The sequence below is a fragment of the Pipistrellus kuhlii genome, unplaced genomic scaffold (genome assembly GCF_014108245.1).
Source record: "Pipistrellus kuhlii isolate mPipKuh1 unplaced genomic scaffold, mPipKuh1.p scaffold_m20_p_3, whole genome shotgun sequence".
NCBI lineage: Eukaryota > Metazoa > Chordata > Mammalia > Chiroptera > Vespertilionidae > Pipistrellus > Pipistrellus kuhlii.
The window spans coordinates 33,002,872-33,025,232 of record NW_023425529.1 but is presented as its reverse complement, the minus strand read 5'-3'; the positions used below and the strand labels follow the sequence as shown (position 1 = coordinate 33,025,232).

General features: G+C 41.1%; 1 protein-coding gene across 3 annotated transcripts in view; it reads right to left on the bottom strand.

The window, feature by feature from the left end:
- The window catches only part of FGD4 (FYVE, RhoGEF and PH domain containing 4), a 209,452-nt gene that overhangs the window by 30,167 nt on the left and 156,924 nt on the right, over positions 1 to 22,361 (bottom strand). For 2 of the 3 annotated variants that reach the window (XM_045587899.1, XM_045587898.1), the window contains exons 3-4: positions 20,515 to 20,698; positions 15,043 to 15,550 (exon numbers count right to left, since the gene is read on the bottom strand). In XM_045587899.1, the coding sequence (XP_045443855.1) occupies positions 15,043 to 15,550; positions 20,515 to 20,698 (692 nt within the window). Of the gene's footprint in view, positions 1 to 12,362; positions 12,435 to 15,042; positions 15,551 to 20,514; positions 20,699 to 22,361 lie in introns of all 3 variants that reach the window. The other variant, XM_045587897.1, reaches the window with a different exon arrangement.

The following is a 22,361-nucleotide window of genomic DNA, read 5'->3' as shown; positions in this document are numbered from 1 at the left end:
GTAATATGCTAATTAGACTGGATGTCATCCTGGAAGTCCTTCCAGACAAAGTCGGGCGGGAGGAAAGCCCATTCTCGGGTGCCAGAGGGAAGCCGCAGCTGGCAGCTGGGGGAAGGAAGGCCTACTCTTGCACAAATTTCATGCATCAGGCCTCTAGTCATATATACTAGCAAAAGTTGAGAAAAGAGTAAAATGAACTTCATGTGTACATTGATGAGATTCAACAATTATGTTTCATCTATGCCACCTACCTTCTTCTACCCATTTTGTTTTATGAGCAAGAGCGAGAGAGCGAGAGAGCGAGAGAGAGAGATCAGTTGCCTCCCATATGTATACCAACTGGGGATCAAACCCATGACTTGGGTATATACTTTGACATGGAATTGAACCCATCACCTTTTGGTATACAGGATGACACTCCAACCAACTGAGCCACACTGGCCTGGGCCTTTTACCCATATTTTAAAATTAAATCCACAATTTATTTATTTTTTTTTAAAGAAGAAAGGAAAAATGGAGTATTAAATTTCAGAAGTAAGAATGGGTGATTTATAGGTAGTTGAGGGAGAGGGGAACATACATGCCAGACAAATTATTTTATTTCAAATTCTTTTTATTTTTTAAAAATATATTTCTATTGATTTCAGAGAAGAAGAGAGAAAGATTGAAACATCAATGATGAGAGAGAATCATTGATTGGCTGCTTCCTGCACACCTTCACAATAGATGGAGCCCGCAACTCAGGCATATGCCCTTGACCGGAGCTAACCTGAGACACTTCAGTCCATAGGTCAATGCTCTAGCCACTGAACCAAACCGTCTAGGGCTCAAATTCTTCTTCTTCTTCTTTTTTTTTTTTTTAATTCTTTCATTGATTTTTAGAAAGAAAGGAAGGGAGAGGGGAAGAGAAAGAGAAATATCGATCAGCTGCCTCCTGCACACCCCCCACCAGGGATCGCACCTGCAATCTGGGCATGTGCCCTGACTGGGAATCATACTGGCAACGTTTTGGTGCACAATCAGCTGGGCCACACGAGACAGGACAGATATTTACTTAAATATATCTGTAGACCTCTGCTATTTCCATGAGAATGGGAACAGTTTTTTCCTGATTAACTATCTCCTGCTTTTTATCCACATGCTTCAATAAAATATTGACACGCAATAAAATACTTTAAGTTTCACATACCTAACTATTGTTGGACAGTTATTACCACTTTGACATAGTGTTCATGTAAACGTAAACTCATCTTTTCTGGAAAACACCATCTCAAACTTTACCATCATAGCAATGGTGCCGTGCCGTCTCTTTCCAGGGTAAAGCACTAGCATTGTTACTTACCTGTCTGCTATCCTTCCCCCTCCCCCCATTAAAAAAAAAAAAAATCCTCACCCAAGTATATTTTTCCATTGATTTTTAGAGAGCATGGAAGAGAGAAGGTAAGACAGAGATAAACATCAATGTGAGAGAAACACATTGACTGGTTGCCTCTTGCACATGCCCTGACCATGGCCTGGGCCAGAGAGGAGCCTGCGACCAAGGTACATGCCCTAGACCAGAATCAAACCCAGGACCCTTTGGTCCACAGGCTAACACTCTATCCACTGAGCAAAACTGGCTAGGGCTCTTCCAATTTCTTAATGGTATCCAGATTTGGTTCATGTAACTCATCACTATGCAGCCTTTCTTTTGGGGAAGTAACCACTGCCTTCCCAGATTAAAAGGGGGGCCCTGATTGGTGTAACAATAATGGGTACACAGTGATTGGTTCAGGACACAAGGAAACCTGAGGACATGTGTAGGCAATGGGGAAGAAGAGGTTCCCTGCTCTTAAAGGAAGAGCCACGGAAAAAGTGCTCTCTCTCTGCTGCTCCATGTACATGAGGAACCTATTATATATAGGCTTCAATGATACGAACAGCCATCCCATAACCACAGAGGTGAATCCAGTAAAAGTCGCCATTGTTTAAACCAGGTTGAGTGTTACTTTTGTTATTTGTAGCATTCTGATGAACACAGAAAACAAATACTATGAAACAGATGCAATATATTCCAAGAAATTTAAAAACTTTCAAGTAATTTTTAAACAATTACTACTTACAGAGAAAGTAAAATACTCAATGACCTAAACATGTGACTTTGAAACTGTTAATAAGTGAACACAAATACACAGTAAATACCTAAAAGATCTGTCAACATTTCAGGGAAAGGAAAAGCATCGTGTTATTCCACACACAGGAAATACTGATCTGCATCAACACCATAATAGTTTCTTTAGGTAACTATTCACTAATAGTTGGCTCTCACTCTAACCTTTCTTTGTGTTTGCATTGTTTTGTTTTTTAAAGCCAGATTGATTGATATAATGTACAAGTAATATAGTAAAACCGACCCTTTCGGTATAAAATTTTAGTTTTGACAAATGCTTGTCATCGTGTCACCACCACTCCAAGCAAGGTGCAGAACGCTTCGGTCAACCTCATCGCAGGTCTCTTCGCACTCAGCCCCACTGCTCTCACGGGACCCGTGCCCGGCAACGCTGAGCTATCTGTTCCAGAGTGTGTGCAAACGGGATCACACAGTCTGTGCTTTTTTGCATCTGACTTCTTTCACTTCTCAAAATGCATTTGAGATACATCCAGGTTGTTATTAGTAGTAGTAGTAATTGTTGTTTTCAAGCTTCTGGTTTTATTCTTTGTGTGTGTGTGTGTCTTTATTGTGAGAGTATTACAGATGCCCTCCCCTTTGTCCTCCCAAGTGCCCCCCTCCACCTGGCCCCTGCCCCACCCCAGGCCTTCACCACTCTGTCTTGTCAATATCTATAGGTAATGCTCATATGCATATAAGTTCTTTGGTTAATCTCTTCCCACCCCTCACCCCCCTTTCCTCTAAGATTCCTCAGTGTATTCTATGTTTCCAGGCCTCTGATTCTATTTTATCCATCAGTTTATTTGTTTCATTAGATTCCTTGTTCGTTTACTTTGATTTTTGGATTCAATTGTTGATATGTATTTATTGCCATTTTATTGTTCATACTTTTCCTCCTCTTCTTCCTCCTCCTCCTTCTTCTTCCTCTTCTTAAAGAATAACCTTCAACATTTCATGTAATACTGGTTTAGCTTTATTCTAATAGTAGTGATGTATCTTTTTGACTTGCATTCTTTTATATGTTCTGATTCTAGTTCTGACAAATATCTTTAAAAAAAAAAAGATCCTGCAGAATGTGTGCTGTAATAAAATAATGTGCCTTTTATTTGTCAGAATCCGTTCACCAACAGGCTGGACTGTCTATTATTGCCACAAAATGAAGCCACTCCTGAAGTCTTCCACATCCTATGGGCTCTTAGGATACTCATATGCAACAATCTTCTGCCGACGGCAAATCATATTTTAGCTGAACACGGCGAACTGTGGGTATCCTGGTAACATTTTGCAAAATCCTAGGGGATGACAGCAGTTATTATTAACAAAAGCTATGTTCCTTCCACACAGATGGTCTTCTAACGTTAGGTCCCTGACCTTGCCAAAACTAACTCAAAGATAAGCAAAAGTAAGTTTGCTGATGGGTTTAATCACTCAAGTAGGTTTGTGAAAAATTACGAGGGATTTTGTGGTTGAGGTCAGGAAATCACTGACTCAACGGAGCCTTGTTTTAGGTCAATCAAAACAAGAATAATAATGCTGCCGTAAAACTTTCTAATCCTTACAACATCTTTATAAAGTAGATACCATTACAATTCTTATTTTACATGCAGTACCATACACAGAACAAAACAAAATCCCCAGGCTCAAAGAGATCTGGGAAACTTGCCCAAGGTCACTCGGTTAGAAGGTAACTGAATCAGATTCTTATCTGTGGTATGTGATTTTAGGTAACTATTCACTAATAGTTGGCTCTCACTCTAACCTTTCTTTGCAACAACAAAAATAAGGCTGCATTAGTGCCTACCAGTGAACAGACTAACAAAATATTCTATCCACTTAAAAATGGAACATGGTACCTATCACACATTTTAATTTGTTATTTTTTCAATAAAAATTCTACTTAGACCTGGCTGCTGTGGCCCAATGAATAGAGGGCTGATCCCCTTGCATGGATTTTGTGCATCAGGCCTCAAGTATGCATATAAATTATCAGGTTTTCAGAGGACCAGAATAACTATTTCTTGGTTATGGGAATTTCTGCCCAAATCTGCTGTCAGTTAATTCTATTCTCCATGGAGAAGGAAGATGTGGCATTGTATTAGGTACACATATCTCTGTGTTCCCAGAAGTCCATTCTCTCATAACAAGATGAGTTAACTTAAGGAAATAAACAATTGATTTTGTACCACAAATCAGGAGATGCATCGAAATTTTGATGTCATTTTCCATGTATTTTCAGATATCAAAGTCTTCCATTTGGCTCAAAAGTCATACAGCTACTAGTATCAATAGTTAAGCGATTGAGCCTGCAGTCAAATCAGGTCTGTGAAAACAAAGTTCTTGCTCTGTTACAGCCTTTTAACTAAGAGAACTTCCTCTGGATTTGGGGAATAAGAGAATGAAAAGGTAATGGAATAAAAACACAGATTTTGTGCTCAATTAACAACATGTAATAATCCCCTAAGTAAGGTCATGTGGTCTCAGGGAAGATTTGTAATCAGCAAGAAATTTATCACCAGGTTCAAGAAAAAGAGAATACCCACTGGGACACACAGACATTACTCCTGTCCCAGTGCTTCATCATGTAGTGTCACAAAATAATCAGGCTATTTTAGCATGATCTTCAAGAAGCTTTGAGATCAAAGTCTATGCCTGCTTTGGACCCAGCACCAAGGCTTTTCCAATCTTATGTCTTCTCTACACATAGTTGCAGCAGAAACAAATAAACAAACAAAAACAAAACACAGGAGAAGAGGTGTGTGAGAGTTTTTAATCTGAAGGTTATAATGGCATTTTTTTTTTAGGTAAGCAGGGGAGGAGGGAGAAACAGCGCTTGCACTGACAAGGACAATTTGGTTACTTGCATCAGATCAGACAGGAAGTAAGTGGTAGCAAAAAGAGAACTCTGTTCTTATACTCAACTTAGATATATTAGACTAAACTGCCCTTTGGGTTTTGCAAAAATTAAAGATCAGATAACAAGAAGAACTGAATAAATACAATCAATAATTGAATTAAGCTATCCTAAGTCTAGGCAGATCATCAAAGAAATTAGGTCATTTATAAATATTTCTGATTATAATTCCCAGAAGTTAAAACCTTGTACATATTTATAAACGAGTGCCTTATGTGTAATAAGCTATGATTTTTAGGCAAGAGAAACAAAACATAGAAAACCTAAGTTAAAAAGGAAGAGGCATGCAACTTATTTTTGTGCATCCCACAGGAGTATCTCAGTTTAAAACAGAAATGATAGAAGGTGCTGGGATATTCACCAGGCAAGATATGTTGAATTCTGGGTCTACTGAGGAACATGGTCATGGGTCTATTCATCTTGACTTACAAATGGGGAAACAGGATTTTATTTTATGTTTAATTTAACAAGCACATAGCTCATATTGTGTTTCAAGGCACTATTCTAAGTCCTTTACAACAATTAAATGACCTAGGCCTTGTTACAATGTTATGAGGTAGTTGGTAGGTATTATTTTCTCCATTTCATAGATGAGGAAACTGGGTTTAGAGAGGTAGAGTGACCTGCTCAAGGTCATTCGGCTGATAAGTGGCCGAGTTGGGATTCAAACCTAGAGAATTCTGGCTCTTGAGTCTATCTTCCTGACCACCAGGTACTGTTTTCTTTTCCTTTTTCTAAGACACATATTGTTTTGTTTTTTAAAGCCACACACAACTGCTATGTTTTCAAGATCTGACCTTTCCATTCCTCTCACACCCACACTAAATTGGATCTACACGTCCATTGTGACCTCGATGTACCTAACTGTCCCAAATCTGGTTCATGGCAACACTGTGTGAACCCCAGTCCCTGACTCTGTTATTTCTGTGTGCTTTGCACTGCAAATTAGCTGACTCTGGTTCACCCCCACTCCAGGTTTGCTTCTTCTCTTTCTTGAGTTCCAGGCCCTGAGCAATGGTGGGAAGACTGCTGAATGGTCCCTCCATCTTTGACCTGGACCTTCAAAGTCAGAGTCATATGTTATCACAGGAACCAACCTTCTCCACTGTCCTCAAGTTCCAAGCCTCATCTCTTGAGGACATCTCGCTAGCTTCAACAGGCACTTCCCAAATCAACACATCCAACACCAAGCTTTGGTACCACCTCTATGCTGTCGTCTCTCCGTACCTCTCTGAGTTTCAGGTCTGCCTGGCTTCTCCACTTCTGCTCACCACAGGGAATTCATCCTCTCCACTGTGTTCCAGAACCTTAGCTTACCTTGAAATTCTCCTTTTCCCCTTCACCTCATATCTTAAATAATGGTCATTTATCTTAATCCTCCTTCTCGACTGTAAGTTTCCTCACTGTATTCACTGTAATACCTTGCGCCCAGTATAGGTACAACATAATTCACTCAGTTTAATTACCCAGGTTCACTGAGCCAGTGAGCTGTCCTATCCCTGGAAAGACCTATGGCTCCAGGTCAGCTGGAGTTCCATATTCTAAATGACCACTGTCCTCATAAACTCACCAATAACCCCACGTGTTCTACCCGCTCAAGCCCATTGGTTCTCACAACATCACTCTCTCTTCTTCTTTTTTCTTCTGTTAATACACTATGTTCCTCTTTTGATTATGTTTGTGCTTTTAGGGCTCGGTCCTTGGCCCTTTCTCTGTTCCTACATATTTTATGTTGGCCATATTAATCACACCCTTGTATACAGAATATCTCCAGAATATTCTACTTTTGTTTTAGACATTTTCACCTGGACAAGATGAAGTCCTTCAAATTCAGTGTGTTTAAATCCAATTTATTTTTTTGCCCCAATATATGTTGTTCCTTTTATTTCCTTGAAGTTCAATAATGGTATACCACCTGCCACCCATTCAAGCTAGGAGTTGAATATGACTCATTCCCCACATCCAGTTATCGGACCCTCAGAAATCTCTCTTCCTGGTCCTAACCCGACATAGCAGCAAGGACCTCATCCTCTCACACCTGGGATACTGAAGTTGCTGTTGTGTGCCCTGCTCCATCTGTTTTTCCTTTCATCTGACTCGTTTTTCTAAAACCCACAGTTATAAATTCATGTCACTTCCATGCTTTAATTGTCTCTGAGGCCAGAGAGTACCAGGCTTATGGAAAGACTGAAATAACATGGCGAGGGGGTGGGGGTGTGGGGACCCCTATGCTTCATCAAACAAAACAGGATGCAGAATGACCATATATTTTGCTATTGAATATGGTCTTAAAATAATCGGCTCAATAAAACAAGGTGGAATGTTAAACATCAAAGCAGTTCTCTCTGAGTGAGAGAACTATAGATGCTTTGTGTATTTTCTATTGATTTTTCTATGAGAATTATTTTTAGTTAGACTTTCAAAAATCTTTTTTAATCATTACTCCCAATGCTCTTAAAATAAATTAATATGGAAATGAAAATAGATTATTGAAATCAGAAGAGACCTAGGAAACTTGGAGAAATTCAGAAACTATTTTACCAAGTCTAATCTTAAATTTATTCTGTTAAGTTAATGAAAATATTATTTTAACATTTTAAAAACAATTTTATTGACAAAATTATATGTTGTATTAATAAACATCCTATAGCCAGATGTTTCAGTGTGGCTCAGTGGTTGAGTGTCAACCTATGAACCAGGAGGTCCTGGTTCAATTACCAGTCAGGGCACATGCACTGCCACTCTCTAAAAATCAATGGAAAAATATCCTCAGGTGTGGATTAACCAAAAAAATAAACAAAAATAGAGGAAAAAGAAATGCCCTTTCTTAAGGATTTATACTGAATTAGGAAGCACATGTGTCTGATTTAATACATTCTTTTATACATTTATTCAATAAATATTTATTGACTATTAAAAAAATCTTTTTTATAACAGGAGATGATATATAAGGAGAAGTCTCCATTGTCCTAACAGGAGAGAAAATACAACTTAGGCAATGCAAGTTAAGCTATTTTGATTTGTCCTTTGCTTACATTTTTTTTTTAAGCCTCTCCCTCTACCCTTTCACTCATTTCTCTAGCCCTCTGAACTATTATTATGAGGCCAGAAATACACCAATTATGGCACCCACTTTCTTGCCTATACTTATTCCTCACACTTTCCTCCTTCCTAGACACACTCAACACCTTCTTCCCTTCAGGTCTGGATCATCCAGCGACCTCCCACTCTTTCTCCAAGCCCAATTCGATTGCTTCTCACAGCCTGCCCCTCATCTAGCCCTCCTCCAGGCACCTTTGTTTCTTCACCTGTGTTTCCGAAGCACGGATTCACCATATTATGGTGATTTACTTGTGTTCCTCTCTGCTCAGTAGACTGAGGCTTTCTGGGCAAGGTTTGTGTTGTTCTTTTGTTTTAGCACCTGGAGACTGGACCTGGCCCACTGCATTTTCAGGCTGAACAACAGGTGTGATTTTTCAGGTACAGACTCCATGAAGTTCATTTCTTCTCATTTCTTTCTTGTATCTTGCCAACATACTACACAAAGTCACCACAAAACAAAGAAGGTTCTGAGTTCACCATTCAGTTAGAAATGAATAAAGAAAAGCTTTCTTCACCCTAGAAGTTTGTGCAGTGGTTAGAGCACTGGCCCATGGACTGAAGGGTCAAGAGTTCGATTCCAGTCAAAGGCACATACTTCAGTTGCAGGCCCGATCCCTGGCCCTGGTCAGGATGCGTGCAGGAGGCAATCGATCAATGTGTCTCACATCAATGTTTCTCTCTCTTGGTCTCCCCCTCCCCCTTCCACTTTCTCTAAAAATAAATGGAAAAAATATCCTTGGGAGAGAATTGATAGAAAAGAAGAAAGAAGAAAACCAAAGCTATCCTCAAGAGTGTATGAACTATCCACATGGTGAGTGGACAACTTTCTTTATCCTGCACATTGTTTTAATACTCCAACTTTAGTTGGCACTCTCATTGTAATAATCTATATAAAAACGCAGTGACCATGACAACCGAAACAACCAGTCGACTGAAGAGCAGGCTGTGGGGGGCAACCAGGCCGGCAGGGAGAGGCAGTGAGGCACAACCAAACAACTGAACAGCAGATTGCGCGGGGCGACCAGGCTGGTGGACAGTGAGAGGTGACCAGGTTGGCAGGCAGAGGAAGTTAGGGGTGAACAGGCCGACGGGAAGGGGGGGCAGTTAGGGGTGACCAGTCCAGCAGGCAGAGGCGGTTAGGGGTGATCAGGCAGGCAGACAGGTGTGTGGTTAGGAGACAGTGGTCCAGAATTGTGAGAGGGATGTCCACAGGATCGGGCCTAAATCGGCAGCCGGACATCCCCCCGAGAGGTCCTAGACTGAAGAGGGTGCAGGCTGGGTTGAGGGGGCCTCTCCCGCACCCCCTGTGCACAAATTTTGTGCACTGGGCCACTAGTCTATATAAATGTATACAAGCCAAAGCGACTGTTACAATGAAATGACTGGAACGACCAGAATGACCGGTCATTATGATGCGTACTGACCACCAGGGGGCGGATGCTCAAAATAGGAGCTGCCTCCAGCCTGCAGACACTGATTGACAATGGGGCCTGCAGGCCAACCTCCTGGTCCCTCTCCCCAGTCGACAGTCTCTGATTGCCCAGTCGGGGCCAGGACCCCAGGCTGACACGGGGAACCAGGTTGGGTGACAGCGGATGTGGCCCTTTTCCCAGGAGGGCAGAGGCCAAGCTCCCTCCTTGAGGCTGGAGACCAACTGCCTAGGTCCCTCCCCTAGATTTTCCTGCTGGCCGGCAGGCCCCTCCCCCAACTGGCAGGCCCTGATAGTTGCAATCGCCCAATTGGGGCCGGGCCCTAGGCTGAAATGGGGAACTGGGAGTGGGTGGCAGTGGACATGGGCAGTGAGTGGAAAAAGGGGGTGAGGGGGTGCTGCCCGGTGGTGGTGCACATGGGCAGTGAGTGGAAAAAGGGGGTGGGAGGGGTGCTGCACAGTGGTGGTGCACATGGGCAGTGAGGGAAGAAGGAGGCAGGGAGGCGGGTAACCTCATCAGCCTGATCACTGCCCAGGCCTAGGGATCCCACCATGTACTAATTTTGTGCACTGGGCCTCTAGCAGCAACAGTAAGAGGCTGACCAGTGCAGCTGGGTAATTTCTTGGCACTGCTTTCATTTGCTTGGAATTACCCCTCATTTGGCAAGAGAAGAAATAGCTAAGGAGTGACTTACTATGTCTTCTAATCTAATGAGACCTCAACAGTTATCCTTATTTTTCAAGAAGTGAACTTAAGAAAATATAAAGCTTTATCAAAACAAAAACCAAAACCTGCTGCCTACCATAAAAAAATGAAGAACCAACATAAGCATTGTTTTAACTCCCAGAAAACTTTGATACCTCACATCATATCCTGTAAATTTAATTAACAATTTTAATGATTAGGATTAGACTTAGTAGGGGGTGGGGTGGATTGACAGAAAAAGAGGAAAAGTGAGTTGGTTTGAATTAAAGCCATAGTTTTCTATTCACAAATTTACTTCTGAATTTGATTCTCTGCCATTCTTTTCCCAAGGAGACGATTATCTTAATTTTATGTTCAAAAGTTATAAACCCTCAAGTCTTATGTAATAATATAATAAATAAATTGTAATTAAAAAACCAGAAATAACTAGGGAGTAAACATTAAAGGTTTTTGGTTTTTTTTTACTTTTTAAAAATGTTTCTATAAATCTGTACTTTGTAGCTAGCCACCTCCTTCTTCATCTATCTCCTACTTTACTATATAATTTCTCTCATTGTTGGTGAAATGAAAGATTAAAATTTAAAAATTATCTCTAGGGAATGACATGACTAACATGGTGACTGTAGGCTGTTCCTGACTTCACTCCCCCTCCCCCAGGAACAACTACCAACTATCAAGAAACCAGAGAGAATCCTGGAACATGGGGCGAGGATGAAGCACCTCCCGCACCACAAGGACCAAGACTGAATGCATCACAAGGGTGGCATGGCACTGCTAGCTTGTCACATGCTTTGGTTTCATTGAGAGACACCCATCTGCCACCACATTCAATGATTTTTAAAAGGAGGAGGAGAAGGAGGAGGAGGAGGAGGAGGAGGAGTGGCAGAAGGCTGTGATGAAGGTAATAATGTTTGTTGCCCATCAGGTCTAGCAGTCTAGGATCTGGCCGGGCACTAGATTCCCTCTAGTCATGAAGTCAGAGGCAGACAACAGCAACTACATCCTACTCTTTCCTGTAGCAATGAATTGAGGACAATGCAGGTCAATCAGCATGATTATTGATACAGGTTTAGAAAGAAGTCTTTTATATAAAAGTAAAAAAGCCAACAAATCCTAGGGCAATTTAAATATCTTAAAGGAGCTTTGGCCCAGGGATTGGGATTTTAAAAAGCAAGAACTTGTTTATACACAGTCCATTTATATTATTTTGCAAAAATTCCATACCGTCCTGTGAGGGATGGGGAGGTGAAGAAGAAAAGGCAAAAAATCGGAGACTTCTGGGGGACTATAGTTACTGTATATTGAGGAGCCTCTAAATCTCTTTTGGTATTATATTTTATGGGGTAGGAAACCATCCCAGTGGGTATTTTAACTCTACATAATAATATTATTCTGACTTAAAAAAACGAAACTGCTTGTTACAGTCTTAAAAAACAAAAACAAACTTGTTATTTTTAGATTCAATGTTGCTACTTTGAGCTTATGCTGCCAGTAATAGAGATTTGTTATTTATTTAAACTTTAGTTTTAAAAAGCTTATATCTACACACATTTATATTTGACCTATAGTATAAATTTATAGAGGGAAACAATAAATATCAGAAAAAGTATACAAATACATTAAAGTATATAATTGGGTATTAGAAAGCTCATACAAACGAAAGAGAAGGTTACATCTATATATCGATAGCATTCCACATCAGTGCATGTCTACTAAAGCTGACCCACCAAAGCCCACAAGTCTTGAGAAAGGGTGACCATTTTTAATAACATTCATTCTAAAATGTATTGACTCATTTACCTGAGTCTCCTAATTAAGCTACTTTTGATTAACACAAATTTGTCATGCCAATCAGAAATTCTAATACTATTTCAACTCCAACTCCTCACCCTCTTTCCCCCTCCCCCCCACCTGCAGCCTCCTCAAGTATGCTTGCCTGGAGGGCAGTGCTAACAAAGGAACGTACCTACTTAGATGCTGTTACCACTGAAAAGGGCCTTAAGATCATCCTCAGTTTATAGCCTTTAACTAAAGGCACAAAAAACTGACTTGTTGAAAGTCATACCATCAGTGAGTGGACAAGCCAGAAGCCGCCTCCAGATTTCCTGGTTCTGGTTGTTTGGTTCACTCTATATGGCTAAATTAAGATTTCTGTTTCATGCTTAATTACAGTAAAATGTACGTAATATAATAGTTACCATCCTAACACTACTAACATTTACGTTTGTCCTTTGGAACAAGGAAAGGCAATGCGACAAGCATCAGAGCAGCAGAGAGGAGCACATGGTCACCCCGTAGAAATTAAGTCCTACGACTCTTTTCCGGATGGGAGACATGTGGTGTTCAGATCTACAGCTCTGCAGAGAAAAAAATTATTTTCTTCCCACACAGAGCACATGCCATCCACTACTTAACATTTCCATTTAGGAGGGAGGGCAGCTGTACTCTTCTAGATGTCACTCGTTTAATACAGAAGCCTGATTAAGTCTCTCCCAAACCGATCTCTGAAAATGGACACATAATACTGTATGACAGTGGGGAGGGGGAGAGGGGGAGTGTAGTACCCAGCAACCACAGGCATCATTACCAACTAAAATATTTCCATTAATAAGAATGGCTCTGCCCTAACCAGTTTGGCTCAGTGGACAGAGCGCTGGCCTGCAAACTCAAGAGTCCCAGGTTTGATTCTGGTCAAGAGCATGTGTCTTGGTTGTGGGCACATACCCAGTAGGGGGTGTGTGCAGGAGGCAGCTGATTGATGTTTCTCTTTCATTGATATTTCTAACTCTCTATCTCCCTTCCTTCCTGTAAAAAATCAATAAAATATATTAAAATAAAATAAAAAAAAGAACGGTTCTTACTGTTTTATAAATACTTGCCGGTGGCATCCTCCCAGAGGTAAAAGGACAGCTGTCTGAGTTTTGAGTTTCTTGATTCTAACCTTCTCTTCCATGCACCATGGTTCAAGCATAGACAGTCTGCTTGAAGTGGAGTCACTTTGCAATGTCCTGTTTCAGATGTCACCAAGTATGACTCACTTTTTCCCACCCACTTCCTCCTCTGAACTTTCCTTGCTTGAAAGTCAGCATTTAAAAATCAATTCCCCATACCTCGAGAAAATAAACCAGTGGCTCCTTTTTGGAATTGTCTTTTGTTTCAGGGGCAGTGAAAACTGTACCATAAGGTGGAGTTCACTTTAAAGGTCTAGTATTTTAGTATCAGTCCTTTTGAATTTCTGCCTATGTTAATGCCAGTTAAGCTACAGCACCATTTAAAAAAAAAAAAGTATACAGATGTAGGACTTGGGTTTGTCACTTACAAATTTTAATAGAATTATCAAATTTTCAACTCTCAACTCTCCTGCCTAGATTGTTATTTAAAACTGATGAGAGACTAAGCAGTGGAGACGTTTTTCTTGTCTTCAAAGACGCAAACAACTTTCTATTCCAGCATCTACACTGATGCCTCCACGGCACCTCTAACCCAAGAAATTCCAAATACTTTGTAAAAGCCATTACTTGTTACTATATTTCAGAAGCACTACACTGACATGGATAAAGAATACAAATGCAACTGTCTTACCAGTGCAATTGTATCAAAGTTTCTGCGATAGCACAGGTTAACAATGAGCACATTTCACCAAGTCAGCTCTCTGCTGGCACAAGGGCAGAAATGCCACTCGGGTGGTTCACAGGACTCTTTAGAAAGGGTACCAATGTCCAGTAGGCCACGGTCTCACACACACACACACACACACACACACCCTCGAGAGTAAATCACTCATGGCTACTGCATTCAAAGACATTTCCCACATTTTGGCATTTATGTTTGTGACTCATGGCATCCGGGATATAACACTGGTCTGGGAATCAGGGCACAAGGGGTCTCGGCTATTATTATAACCCTGGAAAATCACTTAAGCTTTCTGGGACTGTTTCTACTTCTATAAATGAATTGCTGGCTCAGGCAATTTTTAAGGAGTCTTCTAATTACAAAATTGTGTGTCAATTAGATTAAAAAAACAAACAAACAAATAAAGAAAAAACAGTTCGGAAGCCTGGAAAGAGTTACAGATAGCTATTGGCTAATTTGTGACTACTTCCATATTCCTGTCCTTACAAGACACATTTGCTAGTACACGTTAATCTTCCAAGTCTATGTCTTTTATTTTATTTGAAATGTCTGAAAAGCAAAGATTATGCAATTTCCTCTTGCTTAGACCATCAATATTAAGGGTGCATCCCTAACACCTAGCAACGAAGAACATTTTCTTCCTATGTAAAGAAAAGCGAGGTTGTGGTTTGCCTGTATCAAAGTCGTCACACTCCTCTGAATCCTGAAATCACAACAGGTGGACAGAACCTACAGAAAGTAGGGGAAACACCCACTACCAGCAAGAGCTAGAAAACTGTTTCCTTGGGGCTGAAGGTGATCTGACTCATTCATTTCACGGGTGCTATGAAACAGAGTTTTAAAACGGTGGCAGAGCATCAACCTATGAACCAGGAGATCACGGTCTGATTCCCAGTCAGGGCACATGCCCAGGTTGTGGGCTCCATCCTATAACCAGTAATGAGGTGTGCAGGAGGCAGCCAATAGACGATTCTCTCTCATCGATGTTTCTCTCTTTATCCTTCTCTTTTCCCCTCTCTCTCTCATATAAATAAAAATGTATTTTTTTAAACAATGATTCTTTTTAAATGATCAGTGCTCCCTCCTACTTAAGAGCTGGTTTCATGTCTTACCTTCACCTCCTGGTGCTGGTCCAGCTGGTCCAGTTCCAAAGGGCTTTCTCCGTTTTCCTTCTCTTGAGCCGTGGCGTCTGTGTCTGCCCTGTCTTCGTCCAGGGGGAGGGCTGGGCCCACACTGGGAGTCCTGCAGCTGCTGTCAGAAGCATTTCCCTCACAGTCATTTGCTGTGGGTGAGGCGGGGCCCGTGGTACTCTCACCTCCTGCTCCATTTACTAAGTTCCTGTCCAGCAAGGGTTCAGCAGTTTGAACAGGAGCATCTGGGCTACCAGCGGCCACTTTATCCTCCTTACATTCCACCTGGTTCTGTGCCTCCATCACACCGTTAGCCACACAAGTGTGTGCACCCTGAGATGGCTCTAGATCATTTCCCCGCTTCTGCGGTGGGTGCCGGGTGGGGAGCTTTTGCTGAGGTGCGGTTGTCAATCCATGCCTTCCCGCAGTTCTAGGAGCGTTTAGGTTCACAGCTGAATTTTTCTTCAAGTCGCCGTAACTTGATAATGTGCTGAAAGACGAAATACAGAGGAAGTGTGAGAACACTGGCATGGACCACCTCCAGAATAAAAACAAGCTTATTCCAGCGGAAAGGGATAGTTAGTAAAGACATTCCCCCTTCTGATGGTTTTAGAAACACAGGTAAGAATATTCCAGTGTAGTTTTCAGTCTCTGGCAATGCTCTCTGCACTTCAAGAACATTTATATAAAGGTGACAGGCCTGACCATTATCTATAAGGGCTGAAACATTTCCTCAGGCTGTTCATCAATATTGCTAGTTAGTAGAGACTTAAATATGAGAGATACTTATATTTATAAAACCATCTTTTGCCAAGACTTCTACTTTCTTTAACATTTTAAAAATAAATAGAGCCGGTCCTCAATGTACGAGAAGGCCAGAAACCAAAAGTTATGTTTGTTTGGAAAGCGAAACACATCTCAAAAACTTGATTACACATACTGCCGTCGCCTCCTAACCGATCTTTCCACTCCCACGCCTGGTCCCTGCCAATCTAGTCTAAGTCAGCCAGAGATCACACTCAGTGTGGGCTTCCCCACACGCTTAAAGGTCAATCTGGCACCCTGACCATGGCTCTGGAGATTCTGCATATACTCTGCTAGCCTGGCCTCATTGAATTCCATCTCTCCTCACTCCCATGCTCTTGTCATTCCTGTCTTCTCGCTGTCCCCCCACCTCCCAATAAGCGAACACACGCCTCTAAGGGTCTCTGCGCTGCTGTTCTCTCTGCCCAGGACCTCCTTCCCTAAGACACTGCTCAGATGTCACCTCCTGGATGGTTCTCTCTATGACAGCACACTCCACCACATGTTATTTTCATTTTCTTTAAAGCCCTTATTATTACTGACCACTGTAAAGAACCACAAAAGTATGATGGAACCTAACTGCCAATATACACTGAGTGGCTAGGTTATTATGATATCTGAACTCATAATAATCTGGCCACTCAGTGTGTGTGTGTGTGTGTGTGTGTGTGTGTGTGTGTGTGTGTGTGTGTGTATGGAGCCCGGTGCATGAATGTGTGCATGTGCTTGGGTGGGATCCAGCCAGCTTGGCCAGGAGGAGGGGACATGAGTGGTTGGCCAGCCTGCTTGTTGGTCGAACTCCTGGTCAAGGGGACAATTTCCATATCAGCCTTTTATTATATAGGATATACACTGAGTGGCCAGATTATTACACATTCAGAAATCATAATAATCTGGCCACTCAGTGTGTGTGTGTGTGTGTGTGTGTGTGTGTGTGTGTGTGTGTATGGAGCCCGGTGCATGAATGTGTGCATGTGCTTGGGTGGGATCCAGCCAGCTTGGCCAGGAGGAGGGGACATGGGTGGTTGGCCAGCCTGCTTGTTGGTCGAACTCCTGGTCAAGGGGACAATTTCCATATCAGCCTTTTATTATATAGGATATACACTGAGTGGCCAGATTATTACACATTCAGAAATCATAATAATCTGGCCACTCAGTGTATTTCAATATTCCTATGGGAATATTTGTATAGCATCTTAACCTAGGATTCCAGGGAGGAAAAACATAAAACTCTAGGCTGCAGTCTTGGACAGATTCCTATGATCTAATGAGGAATAAAGATAAATTTAGACTAATGCTCCAAGAGGGTGCTGAACGTACCTGTCCTGTTCTCTGTGCTATCTCGACTCCTTAGCCCAGCACTTGCCATATGAAAAGTGCTCAACAAGTACTCAGTGAGTAATAAATAACTGTGGTCGTGATGATGATCATGGCACCAATTCAGTATTAGCAGCTAACATTTATTAAGTGCCAAAACCTACACCAAGCCCTTCACAATGGTTATCCTGTTTCATCCTCATAATATTTCCCAAAGTAGGGACCCCATAAATGCAGGCTTTGAAACTTACACAATGTGGCAATGTCACATGGCTAACACATGAGAAGGCCAGAGTTCATACCATGAAGTATGATGCTAAATCCCACAGCCTTAACCCCACATTATAATAAATGCATTGGGCCATGAAGGAGGGAGTGAGGAGCAGATGAATAGGCTGCATACAAATGTGGAAAAACAGCCCAGAGCTCGAATCCTCCCCAGCACAGGAAGACATCAGAGGGTAGAGATTGGGAGGTGGGGGGGGGGGGGGGGGGGAGACACAGCAGCAAGGGCCATGGATGATGCTGGGCTGTGGATCCCTGTCTCTCCTCACTCTACTCCTTCTAGACACCGCTGATTTGGACTGGAAAATGGAACAGGGAATAGCAATAGACAGGAAAGTAATAAAGTAGTAAGGAGGAAAGAAGACATGGTCAGTCTCAGCTCCACAGGAAGGAACATACTGGTAGGAGAGCATGTCATTTCCGTAAATGTTGGAGGTTATCAAAATAAGTAAATGTGACACACTTCATCAACGCAAGTTGTCTTCTATGAAGTATACCCTTGGCCTTGATAAGTCCCCAAATGGCACTTAGAGAACTGGATTGAACTGTGCTCCTTTTTCTGACCACATAAGCCACCAGCAACCCAGTAGAAAGACCCTCAGAAGATCCTCTGTAGCAGGCTTTGTGTTTGCTTAGGGTTTCTGGAAAGGACTGCAGTGGATGACAGGAGGGAATTTCCTGCAATACGTGACATCCCATGGATGTGTGGGGGGAATGGGGTAAGGGATGAGATGGTGGTGGTGGTGGTGGTGGTGGTGGTGGTGGCGGGGAGTGGGGGGAGCGTGCGGTTAGTAAAAGCAGTGGTTAGTATGTAGGAGATTCTTGATGCTTTGGAGAAAAAACAGTTAGTTGGCCTAGCAGTGTCCTTGATACAAACAAACAAACAAAAACATACACAAAAAACAATGTTCGGTTTTGTGGGAAAATGTTACTTATTTCTAAAATCCTGAAATATGTCATAGGTTAAAAAGACTAGTTTCTTTTATTCTCCAATAAGAAAAAAAAATATATATCTAAACTACAGTGAAAAGTAAAATTTCACTTGTTTCAAATACCTCCTCTATGTCACTTATCCTAATAAAACAGAGCTATCTAGATTATTGTGAGGAGGGAAACTCAGCTACATGGGTAAGGCATTAACAGGTGAACTGGTCTTCTACGATGCCACTGCAGCAGACATCAGTTCTTCCTGTCAATTGACTGGTGATGCACAGCCTTCGAATCTCCCTCTGTTCCACAGGGTGCCGTTCAAGCTGCAATAACTGGGGTATGCCAGTAACCTGAGAGCTATCCTGCAGGCACATGGACACCAGTGGACAGGAAACACAAACTTCCCATTCAAGCCCCATAGACCCATTGCAGTACTAACCCTTCGGGCACTTCTAGGGTCAGTTTCTACTCGTAACATCGCACTAGGAACGTGCAGTTATGTTTCGTATTGGCAGTGGATGTGACCACAAGTAACAGTCCTCCAGCACATTTGCCAAAATGCTCACGTGATATCCTAGCTTCACTTAGAACAAGTTTTCTTAAAATGTCATAAGTTACAGCACATCTCTCTTGAGATCCAACCTTCTAGCTTAGCATCAAAATGTGACTTTGTATCTGTGAAGTCTGAAAGAGTAAAAGAAATCTGGTGTCAATGAGTGGGAACACTGTGTACCTTTTGCATATGGAGAAGAATGCAAAGTGTGGGGTACCGGATTTGTGAGGTGTAGAGGACTAAACCTTTGGAATACTGACCCACTCAGGGGATTCGGGTCCTGGCACACACCGTGAACAGGGCTAGGGCTCCAGGGCCCCGCTATGTTACAGTCATAGACATGGCCCGTGAAACACGTAAATAGGAGGGGTCATGCTCCAACTTGTTCTGGGAAACAAAAACTTTAAGTGGAATTAAATCATTTATTATATCTTATAATTTAAGATAGTAAAACTATTAAAAAATCCTACTTCCGAGGTGGAGATGTTGAAATTTAAATATTTATGACTCAGGCTCCCACAATTGACGGGGAATGAAAATTGAAGACAGGCTTCTGAACTTTCTCAAGAACTTGTTAACTAAATATAGTCTCATTTTAAATGAGGGATACAGCCGCTTTGCAATGGGTCACAATTTCCAGGAGATTTTGAAAGCATTTCCAAACTTTGGTTCATTACATCTATAACAATAAATCCTGCAAACAATAAAACCACCTAATACTCCCAAATATTACACTGGATTTAATGGAAATTAGTGGCTTCAAGGGGATGAGAGTAAACTTATGTATATTCTGTTAAATTATACACAGTCTCTTGGTGGCATAAAAATAACAAAATGCTTCTGATAAAATTTTTCCAAAACTGTATTTGTCAGTGATGGGAATTCTAAAAATAAACAAACAAACAAAATTGAGGTCATATAAATAGAAAAGCAACTTATGTGAATTTTTTTTGGTGGGTTTTTCTTCTTTGAGAAATACACAGTGTCTCACCTACCATTTTTTTAAACATTAGAACTAAAGAATATAAAACTATATCAATTGTCGATATCTCTTCACAATACCTAGTATATAGTAAGAACAGTGGTGTGGGGAGAGGGGAAACAGATACTGAATGGATACAGAAGACCCACATTAAATACAGTGCATCAGAAAGAAGCCTACAGAGATGGGACAGGCCCCCTGGAGTCACATACATAAACATACAAAGCAAGAAACAGAGATAGAGACAACCTCCTGCCTTTCCAACCCAATAGCCAGTGGCCAACACAATGGCCCCAAGGACACACACAGACACCGAGGCAGTGAGAGGGCATCCCCATAACATACAAAGCACACAATGTGAAGAAGCGGGTGCTATTAGTGCTGCACACAGATAAGGAACAGTCCATGACAGTTTATATGAGGGCAAGATTAAATGCATTTAAAATCCACTCTTTCTAAAGGCCTACCAAATCCAATGGAAGAAGACATATGTTGGACTTGGAAAACTTATGACTCGATCATCTTTTTCAAAACTCAGCTTTCGTCTCCCCTCTGCCTTCTCCCATTGTGAATTAGCTCTTACCTGCCTCCTTCAAAGCGACTGATGAGATCTGATATTTTACTGGATTTTTCTTTTGAGACACAAGAAGCAGAGGCAGGTTTAACTTCCTCCATCCTGGGTGCTGTACTAGATAAAGCTTTATGCTTAGGGGCTGGGTGTATACTGGACAAAGGTGAGTGCTGCAGATGTAATGGCTTTGGAGGCACTGTAGAAAAAGAATTAATAGAATTCAGTATTTCCTTAACAAAAACAAAGCAAAATCTGGAGTCCTGGGTATAAAACTCTTCAGCATTATCAAACTTTTATAAAAAGGTCTGTCAATGTTGTATTGAAACTTAACGAGGGATGTCTATCTATCTTGGCTCTGTGTCCTATAGAAATTTCATTTCCAAGATTCAAGTGGTTCTTTTTCATTTTAGGTTATTTGAAAAATGGTATTATTAGGGGTCTACAGAGGGCCATGGCATTCCAATACTATTGGAGATAACATAGCAGTTTATTTATCTAATCAGAGAAAAGAGTGCTAAATTTGAAACTAATTCCTAGAGACATACTGCTTGCTTACAAAACACATTTTTAATAACAGTGAATAACAAATATGCCTGAATCCAGACCAATAAGTTAAACATAAAAGCCAACAAAACAACAGCAACAAACAGTAATGTTGTATTACTATAGCATCTTCCCATTTAACAAAAGCATCTTATCTCATTTGATCTTAGATAAAAATGATCAGTGCATGGGCCAACACTCTAACTACTGAGCAACACCGGCCAGGGCTTAGAGCTGGTTGGAGCATCTTCTGTACATTAAAAAATGGCAGTTTTGATTCTTGATCGGGACACATACCTAGTTGTGGGTTCAATGTCCAGTTAGGGTACATTGGAGGCAACCAATCAATGTTTCTCAAATCAAGGTTTCCCTTCTATCCTTTGGTGAGAATTAAACAAATAAAAGCAAACAAACAAACAACAAAAACCTTTCTCCTAACTTCTGGAAGAAGGCTGGGGAATCGTGTCTCTTCGGAATCACATGCCCCAATTTCCCTGAGTTGGTTACCCTGGTTTTCTGTCCTCTCATCTCTTTTATAAACTCAGTTGACGGTTGGTTGCCTGATGCTCACTGGCCTAGATCTTATCATGTCTGTGCCAGTTATCAATTCATTCAGAGAAGAGACAAAAATGTATATCACAGTGAACTACAGGTGTAACAATTCATCTCATTCCCTTTCAATACAAATGAGAATGGACACAAAACACTGAAGGGTGAGGGCATGTATAGGAGTGGAGTAGGAAGGGAGGGCCAATGGTAACATATGTACACCTATAATACCTTAATTAAAAAATAAAAAAAATTTTTTTAAAAAGAAGAGGGTGGTGTAAAAAAAATACAAATGAGAAGAAAATTCCAATAGAAAAATGATATTATTTATAAACATGATATTATTTTCTAAGATATGCTTGGGGGAAGGGTTGATATAGTATCTATTGGGAAGGAGAAAGCTTACGTAAGTGCGATATTTGTTCATCTTAAGGAAAAATTTCCTGCGTAGAATACATACCAAGATAGTAAATCAGGATAACACCCCACCAAAAAAACAGTTTCATCATTAGGAGTAATTTCAACATTCATAATATATTCAAAGGAAGTAAATATGGTCTTTATAATTCTGTTTGCAAAGATTGTTATAAAATAACTCACCCAAATCTTGAGTTTACTCAGTAAACATTTCTTATTTGTTTTGTTCCCAGACACTGTCAAATGCTTGAAAGTTTCAAATAAAACGATGAGTTCCAGCCAGTCAGGTTCTCAGAGTTACTCCACTGACCTTTCCCATCTCAATTATCTCTATCTCTTAAACCGTTTCA